At 50.3% G+C, this 16,123-nt stretch overlaps 1 protein-coding gene across 13 annotated transcripts in view; it reads left to right on the top strand.

The window, feature by feature from the left end:
- Positions 1 to 16,123, top strand: part of Bcorl1 (BCL6 corepressor like 1) — a 68,695-nt gene that overhangs the window by 20,637 nt on the left and 31,935 nt on the right. For 9 of the 13 annotated variants that reach the window (XM_021240543.2, XM_087199795.1, XM_013077894.3 and 6 more), the window contains 3 exons: positions 4,354 to 4,483; positions 10,051 to 10,141; positions 10,425 to 13,691. In XM_021240543.2, the coding sequence (XP_021096202.1) occupies positions 4,398 to 4,483; positions 10,051 to 10,141; positions 10,425 to 13,691 (3,444 nt within the window). In that variant the 5' untranslated portion in view covers positions 4,354 to 4,397. Of the gene's footprint in view, positions 1 to 4,353; positions 4,484 to 6,443; positions 6,581 to 8,110; positions 8,266 to 10,050; positions 10,142 to 10,424; positions 13,692 to 16,123 lie in introns of those variants that run through there. The other 4 variants (XM_021240546.2, XM_087199796.1, XM_021240549.2 and 1 more) reach the window with 4 other exon arrangements.

Genomic DNA, 16,123 nt, shown 5'->3' with positions numbered 1-16,123 from the left:
CCAAAAGCCCTTTCCTGTGGGCTGGGAGCAGTGGGAGGGATGGTGGCCAGGAAGCCCCTTCCTCTCGACCAGGAGCAGTGGGACAGCGGCTCAAAAGCCCCTCCCTCTGGGCCGGGAGCAGCAGGATACCGTACCTTGGTCTGGTAGTCTGATGTGCTCTGTGTCTTTGTAGTGTGGAACCAGGTGGCTGCCTGTCTGCAGCGGGGTGATTCGGCATCTTCCGTGTGACTCGTAACCTCGGTAGGGCGTGCACAGACCTGCCTGTCTGCAGCAGGCTGATTCAGAGTCTTCCGTGGGACTCGGGACCTTGGTAGGGCATGGGCAGACCTGCCTGTCTGCAGCGGGCTGATTCGGCATATTCCGGGGGACTGGGGACCTCGGTAGGGCGTGCTGTCTTAGTAATGTTAAGGGATTATTTTTAGAAAAGGTAAAAAATCGTGACTCTTGTACAGATATAAAAACGAACACATGTTAGAGATTTTATTTTACTCATTAATCAACATGTGAACCAGACAGATGTTATAAGGAGTTCAAAGAAAAAGTCAAAAAGCACAAATTTATATGGAGTAAAGGAATTGAATTGCAAATGGAGGCAAAACTGATTTTTTTCCACAGTAGGGAGGGAAGTCAATCCAAACTATGGGATAAGACTGAGTTTCCATAGCCATTAGTTACCTGCCCTTTACGGGGGGGGGGGGGGGGGGAGCTCAAAGATGCTGGAGTAGAATCAGGCAGCCTGGGAAGGTGTGCTTTACGTAATGCATAATTTTTCTATAGTAAGCAAGCATGGTGGCCTTTTTGGGGGGTTGATTTTGCTTCCTGTGATTTCTCAGGGTCGTCATCTCAATGCTCTTCTAGAATTCAGTTCTGAATAACATCCGTTTTCTGAGTACTTTCTATGTGTAAGGTATTCCTGAGGATCCAGAGACAAAGAACAATTATTTCTTACCACAAGTAGTTGGTTGTCTGGTGGGGCAGACAGACATGCCACACCTCCAGGTAACCACACTGAAGAGGAGAATCAGGCTGGGCTGAGGTAGGAATTAAAATGTTTGAGGAGAATCTAAGAAGGAGGGGTTAACTCATCAGGGGCTGGGGCTTTGTGGGGGGTAGTGAGACAGTGGCATTAAACTAGGCCTTGGGGATGATAGAAGAAGAAGGGACAGGGGTAGAGGCCATTTCAGAGTGAGGAAGCAGCATAGTCCTGAAACTAGATGATTTATGTAGGGCCAGGTCAGGAGCTAGCATGGTAGGGAGATGGTAGGATGTGACAGAAGAGGAGCCTGGAGAGGAGGTTTGAGGCTCCTGAAGCTCCTGAGGCTCCTGAGGGCCCTGAGGGCCCTGAAGGCTGTGCTAAGAATTTGGGCTTGATTCTGATGGCTTTTGATGAGGAAGACAAGGGAGGGGGAGGCCTGATCGAACTGCCGCTTTAGAAGATGAATTCATTGTAGAATCAAGAGATGGGAGGCCGAAGGAGCTGTTAAGAGGCCAGCATGATGTTCCTGGTGAGAGACGATGAGGGCCTGCACCAGACTAGTGGCAAGAGGGGAGAAGGAGAGAAGGAAGATGGCCTTATCAGGGCTTGACTCCTGATTGGACCTGGGCCGTGGGGGAGAGGAGTTAAAGAAATTTCCAGGCTAGGGGATAGTTATGATATTAACTAAGATAGGAAATGTGCTGGGTGTGGAGTTGGGGGTAGGGAGAGGTTTATGGGAACAGATAATGGTTTGAGGCCTGTTGGGGGGTTTGAGGGGCTCTGTGGACATCCAATTAACAGCATGTTGCTGGAAGCTGAGAATTCTGATATGGGCCTAAGGAAAGAGGTCAGGGCTAGAGATACAGACCTGGAAGTCATCTGTATACTCAAGGGTGAGTTGAAACTCTGAGAGCTCATAGATGAAAGAGAAGGAGGGCCTAGGCTGAAATACAGTATACACACAGGGAGAGAGGCATGGGGAAGAGCCAGGAAGGCCGAAGGAGGAAGAGGATGGAGAGAGAGACTAGAGAGGGAGACTGAATGCAAGGGTGGGGGACCAGAGTGGAGGGGGGCAACCAAGGAGGGAGAAAGGGAAGGAGGAGGAGAAACTCATTGGAGACCCAGGAAAATGGGAAAGGTGAGATGAGGGAGAGACTGGAAAGAAAAGTTGGATGAAAGAAAAAGTTGGAGGAGAAAGGATTGTACCCATAGAGAGAAATGAGGGAGAGAGACAGCTGGGAGAATAATAGGGGAAGGATGTGGGAGAGAAGCTAGGATGAGGAATAGAGTGAACAGGGGAAGATAAATGGGGAGGGAAAGAAATGGGAGAAGGTGGCAGAGGCAAGGAGAGATGAAGAGCCAGGGCTCAAGACCTTAACGAATGCCCAGGTTTCTAGGGTAGGTATTGGGAAAGATGGGTCTCAGAGGGGCCAGCCAGCCTTGGGCTAGGAAAACGAAGAGAGGAGACGTACAAAGAAAAGGTGAGGGCAGCGATGTCCCTCGGCTGGCACAGAGATGGGAGTAGTATGAGGCCCATGAAGGGAGTGGGTGGCTGCATCTCTGCTATCCTTTTTCCCTAGCACCTCCCTCCCTCAGGTCCAGCCACATGGGCCTCCTGGCTTTTCCTTGGTCTTAGCAGGCAGCCTCCTGCCTTAGGATCTTTGCTCTCCCTGGAATGCTCTTCCCCTAGATACCTACATTGCTTGCTCCTTCACCTCCTTTAGGTTGTTGAAATGTTTCCTTCTCAGCAAGGCCTACCATGACCACCTTATTTCAAATCAACGCATTCACTCACACACACCCTGTGCTGTCCCCATCCCCCTGAGCCTGTGCTGTAGCTCTTCTAAATTGCTGTGACATAGAATGGTTTAACATACTTATTTTCATCTCATCTTTCTAGAATGTAAGCACTCTGCAGGCATGATTTTGGTCTGTTTTGTTAATTGTCGAGTCCCAGTACCTAGGACCCAGTACCCAGGACCCAGGACCCAGGACAGTTCTGGCACATGGAGGAGCTTAGTAGATATTTGTTGAATAAGTGAATTAAGTTGAGTAAGAACCGTCTCTGAAAATTGAAAAAAGGGTAAACGGAGTAAGACCTGGATGTGACTTTTACCATGGTCTGCCTCTTTGGAAAGTTGGAAAACAGCAGAAAATTCTGATCACTGTAGGGTTCTGTTCATTTGAGCTTTGATAAATAAGGGTTTAGCTAGTAAAAACTCAAAACTCAAAGAGTTTCAGGGTCTCAAGACAGGCTCACTGAATAAAGCTGTTTTTGTGACACCCTTTTTTCTCTAGAAAGCTAATTGCCTTTGCAGTGGCTGTCAGCAGCGAGAGCGAGACATTGGCTGGTGCAGGGGGTGGTAGGTCATAGGATAGCAGGCTGGTAGGAAGGGACAAGACAGAAGGTTCTTGATAGAACCTTGTTTGTTATTTGCTTGCTTAGGGTCAGAATACAAGGAGCCTTCACCTGATTTGAAGGGAGCTTTCTACCACATTAGATGGATGCATTGTGTCCAGACTTGGAGGCAGAATAGAGTACTTTTGAAGGCCTTTAAAGAAAGTGTCTGCTTCCTCTGGAGAGCTTAAATTGGCTGTGTCAATCAAGTCCTTCAGTACTCTGAGAGCAGAAGAAAAAAGGACCCCCAATTGTCTTTCCATGCACTCAGTACTCATGTGGGTGTGACCTTCTAATTCTAGTTGCTTAGGCCAAACATGTGCAGAAAAATATACTGTCATCTCATTTGTTTGCAGTAGATTGAATTTCCTCAAACACTCATGCATATACAGTATGTCTTGGAAGAAAATTTAAGAATAACTGTAGGCCAGTGGTGGTCAACCTATGGCACTCATGCCGCAGCTGACTGTTTGTTATCACTGAAAGCTCTAAAAGTTTCACCATCACTGTTCTAGGTGATTAACAGTGTCTTTTTATGCCATCCTGAAATGGATAGATTCCTAGAGAACTGGTGCATTCTTGTCCCTATTTGGACCTATATTTTCTTTAGTAGGCTGGCTTGTGAGAGAGACTAGTTTAACATTTTGATGCTCTAATTACTTTTGTCTAAACATTTCTGTGAAGCTGGGTGTGGTGGCTCACATCTGTAATTCCAGCACTCTGGGAAGCTGAGGCAGAAGGATCACATGTTAGAGCCCAGCCTGGGCAACTTAGTGGCTTATCAAAATCTTGCCTCAAAATAAAAAATAAAAAGGGGGCCAGTGGTATAGCTCTGTGTGAACACCTTTGGTTTAATTTCCCAGTGACACACACACACACACTCGCGCACGCGCGCACACACACACACACACACACACAACTCTGTGAAATCAGCTGTCCCCATTCTGAGTTTTGCCTTTATGGGATTCTTTTTCCCCAGGGGGAGTGGCCACAGCAGGTCCTATTTGGTGGTGAGTGGCTGTCATGATCTCTACAGCACCGCTCTACAGCGGCGTGCACAACTGGACCAGTTCTGACCGGATTCGCATGTGTGGCATCAACGAAGAAAGGTGAGAAGACTTTGAAGGTGGCTACTGCTAGCCTTCAAGTAGCTATAGCTGGTCACAGCGGGTAGCCACATGCCCCAGGGCCTGGGAAAGAGGCTCTTGGTTGTTTCTCATTTTCTTGAGATGAGACGGGGCTGGGGCTGTGGGACTGACCTGCCCTGCCATGCTTTCCCTGTTCAGATGAAGGCAAAAGAGGCTAGCAGGTGACCTTTGCCAGTTAGCATTTGTCTACTCCTTAGGAACTGTCAGATTGTAGAGTAAGGCGAAGCTCAGGCAATTGCAGTTTTTATTTTCTACAGCAAAGTTTGGTGCTCAAGGATATGTGTAAGATAATTTGTGGTCCTTGGCCTAGGCCTGGATGGAAGGTGGTTTCATCATGTAGCTTTGTATTGGAGACTACCAGTGGGCATTCATTCAGGTGGCCGGTGCTTCCCCGCCCCTCAAGGCTAACAGCAATTCGGTATCATTGGGAAGCATCAGAGGAAGATGAGACTGCTGAACGTAGTTTTGATACAGAATTGAGAGTTGGTGATGCCTGCCTGATCTGTGTGTTTTCAGGTTTTGTCCATCAAAATATTTGGTTGACCAAGGTAGGCCATTTCTTGATCATGCCACATACTAAGGGCATCTGAATTTTTTATTTATTTATTTGTTTGTTTATTTATTTATTTTTTGATGCCGGGGATTGAACCCAGGTCCTTGCGCTTTCGAGGCAGGCGGCAGAACCACTGAGCTAAATCGCCGGCCCCGCACCTGAATTTTATACGGTATTTGACTTTCTTAGCTTTGGCTATGTGTGAAAGCTGAACGATAGGACTTTTCCAGGGATCCAAGATCTAGCTGGGCATGGTGGCACAGGCCTGTAATCCTAGCACCCAGGAGGCTGAAGCAGGAGGATCACTGAGCTGGAGGCCAGGTTGGACTACCTAGTAAGTTCAAGGTCAGCCTGGAATACACAGTGAGACTCTGTCTCAAAAGAGAGAGAAAAAAGATGTACTATTTATTAGGTAAATCCAAGAAGCATTTGTGTATCAGGGAGGAGGGTATATTGCTAATTTAGAAGGGGAAAGGAATGAATGTCTTTGTTTTTAGTCTACTTTTTTCTTTTGTGATGCTGGGGATCGAACCAAAGGCCTTGCAAATGCTAAGCGCCCATTTTACCACTTAGCACTACCCTCAGCTACATGTTTTTAATGTACTTTTTCTTTCTGTTCCCAATTGCACAAGTGTGTACTTGTCTGAGGTTAAGGTTAGGAGAATAGACCTTTTTATTTTCTGAAGCCATTAGCTTCTGATAGCTTAATGTTCTCTGTACTAAGGAACAAGTTAGAAATGGACTTAAAAGGAATTTAATTTTAGAATCTAAAAGTCAAGACCAAGTAAAAGACAGAATTTTTCTGAGAGGCAGAAGAAATGTATTTCCCTTGCATATGAGGTATGTCCTTAGATGATTATGGCAAGCCAAGGTGCTGGGGTTGGTTAGTGTGAATATTAACTGGCAGATTATGTTGATCTAGTTGTAAGTAATTTAGGCTTTGATGCAGAGATGTGGACCAGAGCCTTCGAAAAAGCAGTAGACAAGTTACCTTGGTTCGCCATCCACTCTACGTTCCTGCCAAGAGAGGAGCAGGAAGTGGGCTCAAAATCTGGATTTTCCTCCTTATGTACCTTTCCTGAGGTGCTAAATTACCATATATGCCCGGTGGTTGGGATGGCCTTTTAAATTTTTTTTTTTTTGATACCGGGGATCGAACTTGGGTCCTTCTGCTTTCGAGGCAGACAGCGAAACCACTGAGCTAAATCCCTGGTCCCTAGGGATGGCCTTTTAAATGTTGTCATTTCCGATCTCATCCATCCGTTAATGTCACCTTCTTGCCACAGTCCAGGCCGTGCTACAGCTGATTTCTAAAATGCAATCTCACTGTATTTAAAAGCCGTTTTCTTCCACCCTTTCCTTTCCTAGAACTTAGGAACTTTGAGTATTAACTTGCATCGATGCCAGGCGTAGTGGCGCACGCTTGTAATCCCAGAACTCGGGAGGCTGAGGCAGGAGGATCGCCGTGAGTTCGAGGCCAGCCTGGGCTACATAGTGAGTTGAAGGTCAGCCTGAACTATATAGTGAGACCCTGTCTCAAAAAACAAAACAAAAATTTGCTTCGAGGGGTTAACTCTTAAAGTTGTGCTGTAGAAGAAGCCTGCCTGCCTTTACCAGCTGTAATTGAGGACAGTGGAATGGCGTCGTGGGCTTTTTGCTGGCCCTGAGTGGCTGGCTGCAGTCAAACTTCCAGCTAAATTTGCTTGCTTGCTTCCTTTCTAGTATTACTTCATTACTTCATTTAACAAATGTTTTTCAAACACAATGAGTGCAAACTAATGTCACAATACACTGATGGTGAGAACCATAGAGTGGCATGGACAGGTCTTACAGAAGTCTAGATGCAAGAATGACAGACTTTTTGCTCCCAAGTCTTAGTGTTTAAAAAAATGACAGGCTTCCCTGGGGATAAGTGAAGCTGGTGTGGTCTGAGCCTGGGCTACAGAAGGGCTGAATTGGAGCTTGAAGCGAAGCTCCGTATTTCCCTGGGACAGGAAGAGGATGGTGGGTATGGGGAAGGCCGCTCAAGTGAAGGGGTCTTTGAGGGACGGTGGAGCTCCAGGCAGGGAGAGCCTGCAGAGGCTGGGAGGTAGGAGCCTTGTGCATGCTGGGCTGCATATTTCCCTTACAAGGAGCACAGGCCCAACAGGAAGTGAAAAAGGTCCAATTTGACAGTGGTGCTGGCCCATGATAATTAGCCAGATGACCCCAAGACGTTGTGGCTGCTTCTAGTTTAAATTCAACAAAACCTTGAGCGTCCCAGCCCAGTGTCCTCTGGCTCTGGCGAGGAGAGCGGAACTGGTTTTCAGTCCTGAATGGAGCCTGCTTTGACTCCTGGAGCCTCCATCCTCACTTGGACCCTCATAACTGCCCAGTGGACCCGCTGTCCCCAGGTCCCACTCCCCTGCAAGCCATTCTGTCCCAGGCTCTTTTCTCAATAGAGCAATTTAAACATTTGCTGGCTTCTGTATCTCCCTCTGCTCAATGAGTTTGAACAGTGGCTGCATGACATTTTCCCCAGCCTCGGGCATGGTATGGATATGGGTATGGCTGGAGTAGCCAGGACTGCTGCTCCTGCTGCGACCACCAGACTCTGTCAGCCTGGCACTGTGGTTCTCTGGTGGCTGCTTGCTTGCAAGAGCAGGGTTTCTGTTGTCAAGTGTGATTTCAGGCAGGGTGGGAGCCCAGCAAGGGGGAGTGAGCATGCAGCTTGTTCCCTTTTGTATGATCAGGAAGGGAAAGAATGTAAATAAATAGCACCTTTCTGAGAGGGGTGGTGAGGGGGGCTGCTGCTTGTTTCCCCTCATACCACCACCATCCTGCTCCAGAACCGTCCCTGGGAAGTCTAGTCGGAACATGCTTCCCCCTGGCCCAAGGCTGGGTGGAGGTCCTGCTTTTCTGGTCTCTCAGGAGTTGATATGAAAGTATGTTTTCCCTTTCCCCCAGGCCATCCCTTCCTCCTTTTCCCCAAGACCCCCCCCCCCACTATCTCTCGAAAGCCCTCCCTTACAGTCATTTCTGTTTGTCACCAACAGTCACTTCCAGCAGTGGAACCCTCCCACTTCTGCCAGCCTAGCTGCCTTTTAAAGGGGACAAGCCTTTCCCCTCCATTAGCCCCTTCTGGATCCCTGAAAAGATGGGGAGAGGCCCGCGATGATCCCCCTTGTCTTTTTTGCTTCTCTTGCCCCAGGTACAATTTGGGAGCCCCTGTGTCAGTGGGAGGGAGGGAGTTCTTAGCAGGGCCCTCCTCCTTCATATTGGCACACCTTGTCTTCCCTTTCGATAGGGTGGCTGGGGTAGGGGGGTGGCATCTTCAGGGGCTGTCTTAGAGCCTGGTGAGGTGCCTAAGATGGGCACACCCAGCGAAGTACATCTCCCCAAGGGCTCACAGAGCAGTCCTGGGCTTTGCACAGCTTTCATGTTGGGGGTTTATTCTTTGACCCAAGTGGCCTCCTCGGCCCCTCCCACCCAGGCATGTGCCCTGCTGGCCTCCTCTCTAGGGCAGGCATAGTATGTTCTTGCTATTTTTCTTTTTTTTTTTTTTTGAGACAGGATCTCGCTATGTGGTTCAGGCTGGCCTTGAACTCACTATGTAGTTCAGTCTGGCCTCAAACTCACAGCAATCCTCTTGCCTCAGCCTCCGAGTGCTGAGATTACAATGTGCCACCACGCCCGCCTGGCTTGTTCTTGGTATTCTTAAAATATCAAACTTTTAAGCAGCTATGTTAGCACACACCTGTAACCACAGTGCTCTGGGAGGCTGAGTCAGGAAGATGTCAAGTTTAAGCCCCTCCTGAGCAACTTAGGGAAACCCTGTCTCACAATAAAGGAGATACTGGGGATGTAACTCAATGGGAAGCCCTGAGTTCAATCTGTAGTACTGTTAATTAATTAGCAAAACAAAAGGGGCTGGGATGTGGCTCTGGGGTGGAACACATGGGTAGCATGTGCAGTGCCCTGTGTTTATTCCCTAGTACTGCACAAAAGCCACTGAATTTTGAGTGGGTATTTGTCTTCTCTTCAACTTCACCTTCACAGTCTGCACCATTTTGGGGGGTTGAACACGTGCCATTTTTCTGATTTTTACCCAAGTTATGTAGAAGACTGAGCAGTGATGGGAGAGCTGAGTTTCCCTCTTTGGAACCCAGCTTTGTTTGGCCTCTGGGCTATGCTGACCTGAACTGGGTGTCTGGCCTGAGGGCCTCCCTTGGGGATGAGAGAATATGTGGGTGCTGAGAGGCCAGAAGGAGGGTGGGGAACCGATGAGGTAGGGGTAGGTGAGGAAAGAAGAGTGGAGCCAGGCAGAACTGTAAAAGAAAGGGAAATGTCCTTATTGTGCCTCTCGGTGCCCAGTGACCTGGTGGCCCCGAGTTAGTATTTTTGCTTGTGTTAGTAAAGGGGTATTGGCCCTAGGCAGGCTCATCAAGGGGAGAGGTGATGATTTTGATTTAGACTAGACCTGAAAGCACGATGGGGATGGTGACTTGTTTCAGAAAAGGATTACCCACCCACACGGTGCCTTCAGTCTACTTCCCTTATAGACTTTTTTTTTTTTCCTTATAGACTTTAAATAAGATTCTATGTAAAAGGAAAATGGTTTATATGCCTTCTGAGACCCGAGGTGGTTCACATCTTGCTCCCCTTAGGGCAATGTTCTGTACATCCTGGATAGTCACCTTGATGAGTAAGTTCTGGGAAAAAGGTGAAGGTACTGGGGTCCTCCACACGCTTGGCAAGATCCTTAGAAAACAGGACAAGCAGCCCAAAGAGGGGAGTATGGTCAGACTTGGCTACTTTACAGAAACTTGCAAAGCTGTGTGTGGAGGTCTGGACCGCCCCCCCCCCCAGTATCTTGTGATCCCCCCAAACCACCACAGAAAGTGAGACAAGGTTTACTGAAAACCAGGGTAAGCAGGGGCCATGGTGGCTCCAAGATTGATCTCATGTCCCTCCTCTGGTTCTGTCTCCATGCCAGAAGAGCACCTCTTTCTGATGAGGAGTCCACGACAGGTGACTGCCAGCACTTTGGGTCTCAGGAGTTTTGTGTCGGCAGCAGTTTTTCCAAGGTAAGGGGCTGTATGGTGCTGCATACAGCCCACCAAAGGGTACGGTTGAGCTGCTTGGAAGATGTGCCCAGCCTGCCATCCCGACAAGGGGGCCAGGAAGCAATGGGGTATTTCCTGGGATTTGCTGTAGGTGGGACAGGAATTGGCCACTGCCCTTTGCTTCTACCAAGACTTAGTTGGTTGAGTTGCAGAAAGGACTAGCAGTTGCCTCTCCGGGGCCTCAGGACACTTGCGCCAGCCCCAGGGAACTCGGCGAGATTGTCATACTGTTCTGTCATTGCAGGTGGAGCTCACAGCAGTTGGAAGTGGCAGCAATGCCCGGGGGGCAGACCCAGATGGCAGTTCGACAGAGAAACTTGGGCACAAGTCAGAAGACCAGCCTGATGATCCCCAGCCAAAAATGGACTATGCTGGGAACGCAGCAGAAGCTGAGGGCCTCCTGGTGCCACTGAGCAGCCCAGGAGACGGCCTCAAGCTGCCCACTCCTGACTGCCCCGAGGCCAGCAACAGCAGGGCCGAGTGCTCCTGGACTCCCCTCAGCACCCAGATGAGCAAACAGGTTGACTGCTCACCACCTGGGGTAAAGGCTTTGGACTCTCGACACGGTGTTGGGGACAAGAACACTTTCATTTTGGCTACTCTGGGAACGGGAGTCCCCGTGGAGGGGACCTTGCCTCTGGTTACCACTAACTTCAGTCCGTTGCCAGCCCCTGTCTGTCCCCCTGCTCCCGGTTCGGCCTCTGTTCCCCCATCTGTTCCTGATCCGTTCCAGGTTCCCCTTTCTGTCCCAGCCCCGGTGCCCCATTCTGGGCTGGTTCCAGTCCAAGTTGCCACTTCAGTCTCAGCTCCTTCCTCTCCCCTAGCACCAGTTCCAGCTCTGGCTCCGGCACCTCCCTCAGTGCCCACCCTCATCTCGGATTCGAACCCCCTTTCCGTGTCAGCCTCGGTCTTGGTGCCTGTGCCAGCATCCGCTCCCCCATCGGGCCCAGTACCCCTGCCGGCTCCCGCTCCTACCCCTCTCTCTGTCCCCGCTTCAGCACCTCCCTTGGCTCTCATCCAGGCTCCCGTGCCTCCTTCAGCGCCCACCTTGCTCCTTGCTCCCGTCCCCGCTCCGGTCCTGGCTCCCATGCCGGCATCGACACCTCCAGCAGCTCCTGCCCCTCCGTCTGTGCCGATGCCCACCCCAACCCCCTCCTCTGGCCCACCATCTACCCCCACCCTTATTCCTGCCTTTGCTCCTACGCCAGTGCCTGCCCCCACCCCTGCCCCCATCTTTACTCCGGCCCCTACGCCCATGCCGGCTGCCACACCAACTGCCGTTCCCACCTCGGCACCCATACCAGCCTCCTTCAGTTTGAGTCGAGTGTGTTTTCCTGCAGCTCAGGCACCAGCTATGCAAAAAGTCCCCCTGTCCTTTCAACCAGGGACAGTGCTGACCCCGAGCCAGCCACTGGTATATATTCCACCTCCGAGCTGTGGGCAGCCCCTCAGTGTGGCCACACTGCCAACCACCTTGGGGGTCTCCTCCACTCTTACGCTTCCTGTCCTGCCATCCTACCTGCAGGACAGGTGTCTCCCGGGCGTGCTGGCATCCCCGGAGCTCCGGTCTTACCCATATGCATTTTCTGTGGCCCGGCCTCTGACTTCTGATTCCAAGCTGGTGTCTCTGGAGGTGAACAGGCTCCCCTGCACTTCCCCGTCCAGCAGCACCACCACCCAGCCGGCCCCCGAAGGGGTCCCCGGGCCTTTGGCAGATACCTCCCTCACCACTGCTTCTGCCAAGGTGCTTCCAACTCCACAGCCTTTGCTGCCAGCCCCCAGCGGGAGCTCTGCCCCACCACATCCCACTAAGATGCCAGGTGGTGGTGAGCAGCAAACAGAAGGGGCTTCTGTTACCTTCTCTCCCCTCAAGTCACCTCCACAGCTGGAGCGAGAGATGGCCTCTCCACCCGAGTGCAGCGAGATGCCCCTTGACCTCTCTTCCAAGTCCAACCGCCAGAAGCTTCCTTTGCCGAACCAGCGCAAAACGCCTCCCATGCCCGTGTTGACCCCTGTGCACACCAGCAGCAAGGCCCTCCTCTCCACAGTCCTGTCCAGGTCTCAGCGCACAACCCAGGCTGCTGGCAGCAACGTCACCTCCTGCCTGGGTTCTACTTCCTCACCCTTCGTCATCTTCCCCGAGATCGTGAGGAATGGGGACCCGAGCACCTGGGTGAAAAACTCCACTGCGCTCATCAGCACCATTCCTGGCACCTATGTGGGAGTGGCTAACCCAGTGCCTGCGTCTCTGCTGCTGAACAAGGATCCTAACCTGGGCCTCAACCGAGATCCCCGCCATCTCCCCAAGCAGGAGCCCATCTCCATCATTGATCAAGGAGAGCCTAAGAGCACTGGTGCCACGTGTGGCAAGAAGGGCAGCCAGTCCGGTGCTGAGGGACAGCCAAGCACAGTGAAAACACGTTATACCCCAGCCCGTATTGCCCCCGGGCTGCCGGGGTGCCAAAGCAAGGAGCTCTCTCTGTGGAAACCTACAGGGCCAGCAAATATTTATCCACGGTGTTCAGTCAATGGGAAACCCACCAGCACCCAGGTCCTGCCTGTTGGCTGGTCACCATACCACCAAACGTCTCTGCTTTCCATTGGCATTTCCAGTGCCGGGCAGCTGACCCCCAGTCAGGGGGTGCCCATCAGGCCCACCAGCGTTGTTTCTGAGTTTTCTGGTGTGCCATCTGTTGGTTCCAGTGAAGCTGTACATGGACTAACTGAGGGGCAGCCACGGTCCGGGGGCCCCTTTACTTCTGAGCAGGACACTGTCACAAAGAACAAAACTTGCCGGATTGCTGCCAAGCCTTATGAAGAACAAGTTAACCCTGTCCTCCTGACTCTCAGTCCTCAGACAGGGACTCTGGCGCTATCTGTTCAGCCTAGCAGTGGGGACATCCGAGTGAATCAGGGGTCTGAGGAATCAGAGAGCCACCTGTGCTCTGATAGCACTCCTAAGATGGAAGGCTCCCAGGCTGCTTGCAGCCTGAAACTGGCAGGAGACACAAAGCCTAAGAACCAAGTGCTGGCTACCTACATGTCCCACGAGCTGGTCCTGGCCACCCCCCAGAACCTGCGCAAGGTGCCTGAGCTGCCTTTGCTACCTCATGACAGCCACCCCCAGGAGCTCATCTTGGATGTGGTTCCGAGCAGCAAGAGGGGCTCCAGCACAGAGCTTTCGCAGCTTGGAAGCCAGGTGGACCTGGGGCGGGTGAAAATGGAGAAGGTGGATGGTGATGTGGTCTTCAATTTAGCCACCTGCTTCCGGGCTGATGGACTCCCAGCAGCTCCCCAGAGGGGCCAAGCCGAAGCACGGGCTAAGACCATGCAGGCTCAAGTAAAACGGGAAAGTGTCGGGGTCTTTGCTTGCAAGAGCAAGTGGCAGCCAGATGAAGTGCCAGAATCTCCGCCACCCAAGAAGATGAAGTGTGGCAAAGAGAAGGAAGGAGAGGAACAGCAGCAGCTGCCACAAGCCAAGCCCACAGTCCAGAGTTCCCTGGGCTCCAAGGTGAGTCTCAGTGCCTGAGCTCAGGTGAAGGGTGGGGCGGAGACCCTGCTGGTCTGCTTCACTCTGCAGGTCTCTACTGTGTTGGTGCCCTACCCTGAGCACAGTATCCTTGAGTGGCTGAGTGAACTGCCCAGATTGGAGGAAGGCTTTTGTAAAGTGAATGTGACCTGCACCTGCTGACTGCTTTCTAAATCACATTCTCTATATATGATGTTTTTGTCTGGGGTGGGGCTGGCTTATATTTCTTTTTTGTTTGTTTGTTTGCTTGAGACAGGGTCTCACTGTGTAATTCAGGCTGGCCTTGAGCTCACTGTGTAGCCCAGGCTAGCCTCCAACTCAAAGCGATCCTCCTGTCTCAGCCGCCCAGGTGCCGGGATTACAGGCATGCACCACCATGCCCAGCTAAGGCTGGCTAGTATTTTGTAGGCTGTAGAAAATAATTCCATCCTGGAGCTAGGGAAGCCATTGTTCCAGATGAGATTGGAAAGCAGAAGGTTAGGTGAGGGAAATCAGTGAACAGCCTCTTCCCTGAATAGCCGCTCTTCCTTGACTTTTAAGGAGATGACTGACTACTGACCTTGAGAACCTGGAGCTTGGGGAGGAAAGGGGCCTTTGACAGGTTCATTCCTTGTAACAGTGCGGAACCCTGCTTATGATTCGCATGGAGTCTTGTGGGGTCAGAGCCAGTTGGCTTTCCGGCTAATCCACCAATTTCCTTTCCTTTCCATGCTTGAGTGGCAACTTTGTGTTTGAAGACATTGACAGTGTGGTGGAGAAGGCAGATAGGTGTCTGGGTCTTGATCCATGCTAGGCTATGGATGGCAGCAGAGCCCTCAGCAAAAAGGTGGGCCTGGAGCATTCAGCTTGAATCCATGGGTCCTCCCAAGGCCATTGGTGATCTAAGGAAATTCTGGAAATATTGAGGGTAGGGTTCATTGAATATGCAGAGCAATTTGAAGTTCTGTTGACAGGACTTCATATTGGATGTTACTATGTGCTAAGGAACATTTCCTGCATGAGGGCCACTAAGTTGTTTGTGGCACAAATTCTTAGTCACTTACGAACTGTAGAAGTCTTTGAGAAGTTGATGAGACCGATGGACTTGTCCCCAGAAACATGGCTTCAGAATGTTGCCAATAATTGCAGGGGCTTTGCAGACCTCCCTCCCTCCAGAAAGCTCACCCACAGACTCCAGGTTAAGAACTCCTGGGATCAAGTTTTGGTAGGTTTTCCTCAGTGACCTAAGACATGACATAGTAGAGCTATGGCTTTTGGTCAGGTTAATTGCAGTCTGCTTGGTGATACTAACTTATACCATTGAACTCCTACTTACATGAAGTGTTTTCTACACGTTGCCTGATTTAATTCATAGAATAATCCCATGAGGTGAATGTTACACCCAATTTACAGGTGAGCAAATGAAAGAGACAGGCTCCAAAAGGCTACATAACCCAAGTGATACAGCTGTTAAATGGCACGGCTGGAACTCAAACTCTAGTTCCAGAACTGGGGAGTTGGTGATGGTTGTATACCTCTGTGACTCCATGAATTCACTCGTACCTTTAAATAAATAAGTGAATTCAATGGCATGTCTCAATAAAGCTTTTGTTAAGTTTAAATGAGGTAATATCCAAGTGCCTAAAACAGTACCTGGCGAATACTAAGTGCTCAGTTAAGGTTAGTGGCTGCTGTTTTTATTACTCATATTACAACAGATGTGGCTCCTGTCCTTCTAGAGCCTATGTTTTTCTGATGACTCAATGACAGGCAGGCACCATCCCTTCCTCTCTATGAGATGAACAGTTCACAGACCAATCCAGGGGGCAGAGAATAAAGTTACAGGATGAGGGGTCCAGCAAGCAGTCCTTTGCCACTGCCTGTGATGATCTAGTAAATGTCCACTTTTCAGGAGCACAAATAACTTAGCTCTTTCTTTTGTTATGTTTTGTCTTCCTGATGAAGAAACTCTTGAAAAGCAAACTAAGATCAGGGTTAATTCAAAACAGCTCCTTCAGGTCTGGCCAGAGAAAAACGTTTTTTCTCCTGTCACCTGTATCACCTGCCCAAGGTCTCTTAGAACCCTAAGGGGCCTTCCGGATCAGCAGCAAAGAGGGTTGTGTTGTTTTCTTTTTCTCCCCCCACCCACCTTTTTTTTTTTTTCCGGTACTGGGAATTGTACCCAGGACCTTACACGTATTAGACAAGCACTCTACTACATAGCTACATCCCCAGTCCTTTTTCTCTTTTTCTTTTCTCTTCTTTTCTTTTCTTTACCTTGGCAATATTGAGGATTGAACCTAGGACCTTACACTGAGCTACATCCCTGTTCATTCATCTACCTACCTACCTATCTGTGTTACTGGGGATTGAACCTAGGGCCTTCACTCTGAGATACATCCCCTTCCCTTTTAAAATTTTGATACAGGGTCTCC

The sequence above is a fragment of the Heterocephalus glaber genome, unplaced genomic scaffold, assembly GCF_053883595.1.
Source record: "Heterocephalus glaber isolate CG9 unplaced genomic scaffold, H.glaber_assembly_v1.0 deba00001729, whole genome shotgun sequence".
In the NCBI taxonomy this organism is placed as follows: domain Eukaryota; kingdom Metazoa; phylum Chordata; class Mammalia; order Rodentia; family Bathyergidae; genus Heterocephalus; species Heterocephalus glaber.
Note: the sequence above shows the minus strand (reverse complement) of the source record. Positions and strands in the feature narration are given on the sequence as shown.